The sequence below is a fragment of the Haematobia irritans genome, unplaced genomic scaffold (assembly GCF_050003625.1).
Source record: "Haematobia irritans isolate KBUSLIRL unplaced genomic scaffold, ASM5000362v1 scaffold_24, whole genome shotgun sequence".
NCBI classification, from domain to species: Eukaryota; Metazoa; Arthropoda; class Insecta; order Diptera; family Muscidae; genus Haematobia; species Haematobia irritans.
Window position 1 is genome coordinate 49,872 of NW_027445783.1, and position 10,276 is coordinate 60,147.

The following is a 10,276-nucleotide window of genomic DNA, read 5'->3' on the forward strand; positions in this document are numbered from 1 at the left end:
TTAATTAATGCAACATGTATGGGAATGCTTCACACTTGATCGGACACACCTCATGTGTGTAGGTTGGAGATGAAAGGTTTGACATGATCGAGTGTGACTGGCACCACTGATATATGGTTGTCTTATATGAACTTACAATTTTGGGTTGGATGATACACGACAAGATTATAAGATGGTGACACTATCTAGGTAGGACGTTTTAGGCGTAATGAGTTTCCATATACATACTTTGTGATTGAGATGCCTGGAAAAATGTATACATACGGGGCGGCGCAGATGGGGAGAATATAGAGATGAGTCAGACAACACAATGTAACGATTCATGATCTATTGGTTGGTGGCAGATGGTTTTTTGCCTAAAAGATTTTTGTATTGTTAGATGTGTATATGGGGACCCATCGGATAGTATGGAATATGATAGATTGCATGATCTTACACTCCCTGAGTGATTCTATTTTTGTATTGTTAGATGTGTATATGGGGACCCATCGGATAGTATGGAATATGATAGATTGCATGATCTTACACTCCCTGAGTGATTCTACCTAGGTGACATATGGTGTCAGATTGGTCATATAGTTCATATTAGTAATGGGCAGAATAGGAGCTGCTGGATCGGGAGGTAACTGGCTTTATGATCACTGGAATATGGTTTGGATTAAGTCCATGGTTATAATTTCTGACCTCAAAATTCTGAACATATACCTTGTTTATGAATGATTTTAATGTAGACAGGAGATATAGATAACTATGAGGGATGACCCTTGGTATAAGGTGATAATTCCGTAGGATGACAGTCGGGGCTGACTTAATATGACGAAGATGCAATGGGACATAAGGATGGCATGAAATTAGCAATTTCAATAAATGATAGCCACCACGACCCTTGTCTCGGTTTGTCTTCCTGCTGTTCAGGATTTAAACGGAATATACAGTTGAAGGTTTCTTCTAGTAGCATCACTGCTGTTCTCATTGAACCACAGGACAAGTTGCATGCTTGATTAGTCTGAGACATATTGGATAACGTCAGGAATATAGGTGGTGATATACCACGAAAGTTTTTCATGTTTCAGGTTTGTTATTTGGTCGGATTGATGTTTATCAAAGGCATGTTATGGATTATGACCTGCAGGTAAAATGAATGATTGACCCTATGATGATATGCGTTTTTGAGTGACTTGCTAGATATGTCTTGACACATCATTGAGCAATGGTGCAAAAAAATCCTAGCAAGTGATTTGTTGATTTCGGAAAATATGGGATTACACGATTAAAAGTAACTTAACCCAGATTTTCTGTGTAGTACCCTTGGATCACCTATAATACTTGATAACAATTAGCGATAATGTAACTTCTTAGTTAGTATATAACTAGCCATGTTATGAAATAATGAGAGTCTAGATATTCAGATATAACATTGCTATATATAATAGTTAATGATTAATCTGATGATATATGAGATATAAGGTAGAGACACACAATTGCTTATTTAGAGGATTGATGTGTAGGATAATAAATGAACAGTTCGACAAATAATGGCTACTACGACCATCATTCCTATTTGTCTTCCTACTGTTCAGGATTAAAATGGAATACAGTTGAAAGTTCCTTCTATTAGTTTCTTATATTAGCATCGCTACTGTCCTCATTGAACCATAGGACAAGCTGCAAGCTCGATTAGTCTGAGACCTACTGGATAACGTCAAGAATATAGATGGTGATATACCATAAAAGGTTTTTTCATGTTTCTGAGGAAGACACTAATTGGATTGATGATGGTCAAATCCATGGTGTGGGTTTATGACCTAAGATGATATGCGATTTGATTGATTTGCTAGGGATGTCATGACACATCATTGAGCAATGGTGCAAAAAAACCCCCTGGGTTTTTCAAATTTCAAAATTTGGATTACACGATTGATAATAACTTAACACAGTTTTTCGCTGTTGCTGCACCCTGGGATTACCTATAATACCGGATGACAATTGGTTTCAGTAGCCCATAGAAAGACAAGACAAGTTGGGATATATTGATGATAAGGGTTTTTATTCAGTATATAGTTATAGCCATGGTATGAAATAAAAATAAAATAGATATCCAGATATAACCTTGCCATTTATAATAGTTTATGAGAGATCAGATAATATAGAAGATATATGATAGAGACACACAGTTGCTTATATAGGATGATAAGTGTACATATGAATTTGGATGCATGAATGAATATAATCAGATAGCTTAATTATTTATAGACCACTATAGGGTAATGAATCTCGTACGGAAGTGTTCCGGAAAGTAACACTACGAGGAGTATTCGTACCAGGATGATATGTAACGCTGAACGGTACCCAGTTTGTAGGATGACCAATGGCTTGATATGGTGACCGGAAACGGCTGATAGTGATGAATTGGGAATTTGGATAGTGTACGGCCCTTGGCATGTAATTGTCACGAACATGGCCTGATCCATTGGGGTAGTCCACTGACCGACGATGAACACCATAGGTTAAACGAGGGTTGTATGGCACTGCCCTACGTGGACGATAGTTGGTGGTATAATTATATGGTGTGTTATGGATTGGCTGCTGCTGTCTTCCCACTCCCATGTTTACAAATACATCCGAACTATTTACCGGAGTTGGAGGAAAAGGCTGCAGAGATGAAGACGGACTACTGGTATCACACGATGATGAATGGTAAATGGCTGAAATGGCCAAAGAGGGGGTAGTATGAGAAGACGAGTCATACAGTGGTTGGGCCTGGAAATACAAAAGAGAACACAAGGCTATGAGAATATATACACGTGACAATAGAAATTCTTACCTCTTGGGATGAACTGAGACCAGCTGCATTAACTTGGGTTTTGTTGGCAGTCTGGTTACCCACACCCTGCACAGCGGTGGTTCCAGTTAAGGGAATATCAACGTCCATAAAAAATTCTCGTAGTTCTTCCTCTTTGTATAGAACCTCTCCGGTTTTGGGTGTAGATGGCAATGTGGATGGCTTTCCAATTGGAGGGTGATCATCCTCATTGTCAGAACCTAAATCATCGATACTTACGAGAGAATTGGGATACATATCCATGATCTCTGAATGAATTGTGACACGGAAAAACTTGGTATCTGAGTAGATGCTCTGTAAAGAGGTGATGCGTTGATTGAGTGGGATAGAATGACCTGCATGAAGTAGAGATGACAATATGAACATATAGAATAAAAGGAAAGTAATAGATGTCGCCAGTAATGAGAAATATATGTATGCTGATTTGTCTAAACATGTTTTTTGTACATGACGCCTGATGCTTGACGCTGATTGGCTGTTACGAATGTACACATTATATAGGTTGATAACACATGAAAGATATGAGATGAGTGACAATGTAATGGTGATGCAGACGATACACACACACACATGTACATATATGTACATATGGAGTATGACTAAATGTTGACGGCATGCTGTTCGAATGGATGACGTGTCAGACTGGTGGTGTGTGTACGAATGAAATATGTGTGTGCTCTGGCAAAAACGGTTAGGATTCGAAAAAAATCCTATATGTACCCAATGCGTGACGCTGATTGGACGACGGGGCAGAGGTGAGATACATAGATATGTATGATACATGAAGGAAGAAGTAATAAAGTACTGCGAGCTATAACGTGTATAACAGCACGTAGATATAATATGGAATATTAATGATTGATGTGATGAGCGCCATTATAGATTTAGAACAAGTACAGATATTAATGATTGAGAGATGATTTTTGAGCCTTGATCTATGAGTAATCGGTACTTGAACAATACGATGTATTGTGGACAAGATCATGCATGTTGGGATACTAATGTTTATATATACAAGTATATGTATATAATCGAAGAGAATATGAATGTTCACATGGGTGCGGAAGCATGTATGCATGCAAGATGCGAATATAGACATATGAACATAATAGCGGACAAATTAATGTCTATATGGTACAGTTGTGTTTTTATCCGATTTTAGTCGTTAAGTCGAGCTGAAAGAATATAAGTGTCAGTTAGTGAATTGTACAAGGTTTGGAGAAGAAAGTCTGGGACATGAATTTGACAGGGCAGACACGTTATTTAAGGTCTGGTAAGTTTGGGTGGATTTCATGTATAAAAAGGTCCAATTTTCTAATATGGTACCGTTCCATGCCATTGAAACTCTTATAGATGTCTCTGGTTGCGTTCACGGGAGATATAAAGTGACGGTTTTTCTGCAACAGGAAAACAGTGAACCCACCAGGAAAGAAAACTTTCAGTTAAATTTAGGAATTCTGAATATTATGGAAAATTTGAATTAAATTTAGGAAATTTGAATATTTGTAGAAAATTTAAATTTTGAACATTATGAAAGTTTTTCTAAAAGTTTCGATTAAAAATTTAGAAAATCTGGATATTTGCAGAAAAATTTAAATAAAGATAATGAATATATTTGGACAAATTCGGAGAAAAATTTAAATAAAGATAATGAATATATTTGGACAAATTCAAAGAAATCTTGTAGTTTGAAGAGAAAGTTTGGGTTCAAAATTGCTAGAATGTCTTGGTGACATGCGAAGTTTATGAGGGACGCATTTCCAGTGAAGTTATAAATTTAAAGAATTTCTAAACTAATTTGTTGAAGACATGAATTTAGTTAACCTTAAGGTTCAATTGAGTATATCCTTTCCTCGGTATTGGTTAATTCAACTAAGGTACCCAAGGAATTATTAGAGGGAGGGAAAATTCCTCCAAATATATTATTCCATAAATTAAAAGAAAGTTAAATTGGTTTGAGGAAATAGAAAGTTCACCTTTAAGTTTGTTCCGGTGGAGTCAATTTGAGTTTTTGGAATTACAATGAACTTTAGAGATGGATAAGGTTTCTAATTTGTTAGAAGAAATTGTTTAAGACATCCTGGTCTTAAGATTCTATGAGTAAGGTCAGGTTAAATGGTCTGACAAGGCCTTTTTAGATTCCAACACTAATATCTTTTGCCTTCTGCAAATATAAATATATTTGGACAAATTTAAGGAAATCTTGTATTTTGAAGGAGGATTTGGGTTCAAAATTGCAAGAATGTCGTGGTGACATACGAAGTTCATGAGGGACGCATTTCCAGTGAAGTTATAAATTTAAAATATTTCTGAACTGATTTGTAGAAAACATGAATTTAGTTAACCTTAAGTTTCATTTGAGTATATACATTCCTCGTTATTGGTTAATCTAACTAAAGTACCCAGAGAATTACTGGAGGGAAAGAAAAATTCCTCCAAATATATTATTCCATGAATTAAATAAAGTTAAACTGGTTTGAGGAATAGAAAGTTCACTTTTTAAGTGTTTCTGGTTGTCTTTGTGTTCCAGTGGAGCCAATTTGAGTTTTGGAATTACAATAGATGGACATGGTTCCTTATGTGTTAGAGGAAATTATGTATGACATCCTGGTCTTAAGATTCTATGAGCGAGGTCAGGTTGAATGGTCTGACAAGGCCTGTTCGGATTCCAACACTAATATTTTTGCCTTCGGCAAAAATAAAAGGGGTTGTCTTACAGTGCTCGTGCTGGGATCTTTTGCCATAGGCAGTTTGACATACATTATGGAGATCTGATAGCCGGGCATATGATAAGACCATGTGGGTAGAAAAGTGACTTGATTACAGAGGATACAAGAGCTGTCCAGGAGTGATATATCGAAGTGGGTTCGGTTTGTAGCGATGCAGTTCCGGGCCAGTGATAGTAACAAATTTTCAATTTTCGTGGGTTCCTTAGGATCACCGTGAAACGATCCGATAATAAATTTTGGTTTGGCTTCCCGGATCGTGATGGGAACTAATCATAAATGAATGCGGTCTGATGCATCTGGTTTCCTACTAGATTATTCTGCCTTTCATTTGTAGTATGTATAAATAGATCCGGATACCATATGACAGAATTTGGTCAATATCTGATTTTAGGTAGACGATTTTTCATGGTATGAGAAATGCATGTTACTTGTAGAAGTAGAATAAGTAGATATATCCTAACTAACACTATGATTCAGTAGTAGAAAATATATATAGTTATTGGTTTGTATTGCTATTTTGGTTTACATACAGAAACTAGCTGATGAGTCCCGGTGGTGTGGGACGAAAGGCCTCCTAGTACACCCTTAGGGACCTAAACGGTCATAATAGAAAGAATTAATAATAGGAGTTAAATATAGGAGTATATACATACTCTACAGTTACTACCATAACAATATGGTATTCACTCAAGATAGTATAGGGATCATAGAGGGAAGAGCATCTATTTATATAGGTATCCAAGTAGGCATAATAGAATACTAACATTTGACAATAAGATGAAATGTAAACATAGGCTGTTATAAATACATGTTAGGTTGAGTGTGTGAGCGTGAATGTGAATATGGGTCATCGGTTGTGTGACTGACCTTTGGATGATATGGATGAAAGACCAACAGTGGTAAGTAGTCATATGAATTATATTTAATGATATATGATTAGAATGGAGTGATGTCTTCAATACCGTGGGTAGTACGTCACGTTAAGGGTAAATGTTTTTTGGTTTGAATTTTTTGTCGATTCCTGTTGATGATGTTTATTTGAATGGGCCGGATTAAGGTAGACCGGATTGGACACAGTTTTCGAACCTTATTGTTATACTTGATTTGCTTATTTGAATGGGTTGGATTAAGGTAGACTGGAGTAGACACAGTATTTGAACCTTATTATTATACTTAATTTACTTTAATTAAGTTATATATATAGTAGAATTAAGAGAAAACGAAGACCTATTGGCTGCCCTTAGGTAAGAGGGGTTTATATCTACTGTCTCCCATTCATATATGATGGTACAGGCCCACTCGTATGTTCGACTTGATATACGATTTGAATTTAGCTGGTTTCGGATTACACAGCTAAATCAATAGATGAATGAATCCTTTGGAAAACAACCCAAAGGAGTCTAGAATCACTGATGAATTTGGGTGTTTACCCCTGACGTGTAAGTGGGAAGTAATGCCCTATGATACCATAGGGCCAGATTTATTCACGGTGATTGATAAATGTATCTGCAGATTACATGTCTTATGATAAATTTATTCAAGGTTCTAGATAGATGTATCATTGGAATACATGGTTTATAATTGATATATTCAAGGTTCTAGATAGATGTATCCTTGGAATACATGGTTTATAATAGATATATTCACCGTTATATATATGAGAAATGTATCAGTAAAATACATGTCTGATAATAATTTACAGATCTTGACTGGTAGTGACTCCTGTATGATTTATTCAAGGTTCTAGATAGATGCATCTTTAGAATACATGGTTTATAATAGATATATTTACCGTTATATATATGAGAAATGTATCAGTAGGATACATGTCTGATAATAACGTATAGATGTTGACTGGTAGTGACTCCTGTATGAATATGATTTTTGATGAATTAAATTCGTAGAGTGATTTACGGATAGCATTACAGGTTGATGAGGGCCTGAATCTTGATTGCATATGATTTTTGATGAATTAAATTCGTAGAGTGATTTACGGATAGCATTACAAGTTGATGAGGGCCTGAATCTTGATTGCATGTAAACACAGTGGATCACTAATGTTCAGGCTGGATGCCACAAGGGGCTGAGTTAGACTGGACATTGAAACATGTAGCGAGGATTACACACATGGCTTATCCTGATGGAATTTGTTTTCCTCCTGGAGATATATGATGGCATGTATGTCACATGGGACTAAACCTCTATAGTAAGACTTACATGTATGATGCATGGGCAGAGGCAGATGGACCCAGATACTTATATGGACTGATGACTGCTGAGCACGGTTTGTGCGCTTGGGCCACACAGGTGGAAGGTTACTTAAGAAGGACCTAGACGTTGATAGTTACTGTCGCCTTCAGGGGTACACTGTCAGCTGCATATAATGGATGACTATGTCCCTATTGGAGGAGACATTTAGAATAGGATCATATAATGTACAAGGATGACTTACCTGTGGGTACATGTATGTGACGAGGTATGTATTTGCGTTGATAGGCGAGTGGACACTCGACCATTTTAAGTTTTTTCCATGGGGTGGTAGGGTGGAAACGGCACCATAGGGATCGGTTGATCCAACAAAAAATATACATGTTTTTGTTTATGTTTTTATACAGGCATAACTGGGTTGCTAGAATACGAGAACACAGTTGGCATAACACAGGGTGACACTAAATTGCCTAGAAGGTATTGTACAAGATAGGTGGTAATTTGAACCAGCAGGTTTACGAGTATGCTAACGTGTGAATGTTCCGAGTATCTGAAATATAGATTTGAATATTTAAACATAAAAAGGTGGACATAATATGTAATTATATACTATATTAGTTACTTACTATATATGATAGGTGGGAACTATGTGATTGACCGTATGCGGATACAATATGCATTGGCACATATATATGTATAAAAGATATAATTCCGGTTAGACTAGAAAGGGCAAAGGCTAGTATGGGACTTATATAATCACAGAGATCTGAATGTGCATGGATAAGTAAGACCTATGATTAAGGTCAGACCTGAACTTTGGATAATATGCTAGTTATATGTCGTTGATGCAAGTATAAATAAGACAGACTTTATGCAATTACACATTTCGTAAGTTTGTTAATGTATATACAGACTTATGCAATTACACATTTTGAACGGTAAAATGGTATACTGCATACGAAGCAAATTAAGTTTGTTAATAATATAATATATACAAGACCCATTGAACTGATTGACGGTACTGACCAGGAATGAGATAGGTCAAGGTTAATTCTAGACTGAATTAATGGATTGACGGTAGATTTAGAGTAACAAACAATTAGATCAACAATTATTGGATCAACAATTATGAATACAATAGGCAAAAATAAGTAAGGTATAAGATACGTTCGTGTACTTCCATTCAGAATTGGACATGGTACGGGTATGGCACTGTACCCATACACTATATTATAGAATATTTTATTTGTAGATAGGATTAAAACTAGGATGCTGACATAAAAACAGACAGAATAATGAAGATTGAAGTTCAATTTTGGGTGGTACCACAGATGCCTGGTGACATACTTATGGAATACTAGTTAGCATTTAGATCGTGATAACATTAGTCATTAAAATGGTCTAATTATATAGTGTAGAAAATATGGTCTGCATATTAGAATTTATCTGTTAGATACTAGAGATATATGAAGGTAATAAAGTATTATAGTCTTTGTGAGGTGAGGCCAAGCATGCCTGCTGAAATACTGGATGGATGCCTACAGCACTTGGATTGCGTGGGCAGCAGATATTGAATTGGGTTATTTAATTTATATATGAAATAGATTGTATATAGAACTTATGTTCACTATAAATTTGACGGACGGCATGAGTGACAGATAGAATATATAGATGATCGATAATATGCGCTAGATAGCAACTAATCCGTGGTACATATGGATGGTTGCTGATATTTGAGGTGATGATATGCAGACTCTGGGACACATGATGATGTTGCCATGCTGGTACCATGATGGACATGTTATATAGGGCCCTCGTAGAATACACGTATCTGTGATGTTAGATCACATACGAGGGGAAAGGATAATGAACAAATAGGCAGGCGGCGGGTAATGTGGTGGTAATTCCCTTCTTTATTATAAGAAATTGATGATGAGGAGCGGAACCCATTACAAAAGTGTTGCCACAAGGGGCTGAGTTAGACTGGACATTGAAACATGTAGCGAGGATTACACACATGGCTTATCCTGATGGAATTTGTTTTCCTCCTGGAGATATATGATGGCATGTATGTCACATGGGACTAAACCTCTATAGTAAGACTTACATGTATGATGCATGGGCAGAGGCAGATGGACCCAGATACTTATATGGACTGATGACTGCTGAGCACGGTTTGTGCGCTTGGGCCACACAGGTGGAAGGTTACTTAAGAAGGACCTAGACGTTGATAGTTACTGTCGCCTTCAGGGGTACACTGTCAGCTGCATATAATGGATGACTATGTCCCTATTGGAGGAGACATTTAGAATAGGATCATATAATGTACAAGGATGACTTACCTGTGGGTACATGTATGTGACGAGGTATGTATTTGCGTTGATAGGCGAGTGGACACTCGACCATTTTAAGTTTTTTCCATGGGGTGGTAGGGTGGAAACGGCACCATAGGGATCGGTTGATCCAACAAAAAATATACATGTTTTTGTTTATGTTT

General features: G+C 36.6%; 1 protein-coding gene across 7 annotated transcripts; it reads right to left on the reverse strand.

Moving 5' to 3' along the window:
• Nucleotides 1-2,020: 2,020 nt before the first annotated feature.
• On the reverse strand, nucleotides 2,021-10,274 carry LOC142242501 (uncharacterized). Of its 7 annotated transcripts, XM_075314082.1 has the most exons (7): nucleotides 10,122-10,274; nucleotides 9,887-10,068; nucleotides 8,024-8,329; nucleotides 7,789-7,970; nucleotides 7,578-7,729; nucleotides 2,825-3,177; nucleotides 2,021-2,760 (listed from the first exon to the last, which is right to left on the reverse strand). In XM_075314082.1, the coding sequence occupies exons 5-7, from the start codon at nucleotides 7,606-7,608 to the stop codon at nucleotides 2,248-2,250; spliced, it is 897 nt and encodes a 298-aa protein (XP_075170197.1). In that variant the 5' UTR covers nucleotides 7,609-7,729; nucleotides 7,789-7,970; nucleotides 8,024-8,329; nucleotides 9,887-10,068; nucleotides 10,122-10,274; the 3' UTR covers nucleotides 2,021-2,247. The 7 variants fall into 7 exon arrangements, with proteins under 7 accessions (XP_075170197.1, XP_075170196.1, XP_075170198.1 ...); XM_075314081.1 differs by lacking the exons at nucleotides 9,887-10,068; nucleotides 10,122-10,274 and adding an exon at nucleotides 8,406-8,801; XM_075314083.1 differs by lacking the exons at nucleotides 7,578-7,729; nucleotides 9,887-10,068; nucleotides 10,122-10,274 and adding an exon at nucleotides 8,406-8,797.
• Between the last annotated feature and the right edge of the window lie 2 nt (nucleotides 10,275-10,276).

What these genes read in the sequence shown, in the direction of transcription:
- LOC142242501 (XM_075314080.1), bottom strand. Translation starts at nt 7,528, where the DNA reads ATGCAATCAAGATTCAGGCCCTCATCAACCTGTAATGCTATCCGTAAA. An exon ending in CATTTCTCATATATATAACG is followed by an intron (nt 3,137 to 7,363) that starts GTAAATATATCT and finishes ACCTCTTTACAG; the next exon opens with AGCATCTACTCAGATACCAA. An exon ending in GTCTCAGTTCATCCCAAGAG is followed by an intron (nt 2,761 to 2,824) that starts GTAAGAATTTCT and finishes TTGTATTTCCAG; the next exon opens with GCCCAACCACTGTATGACTC.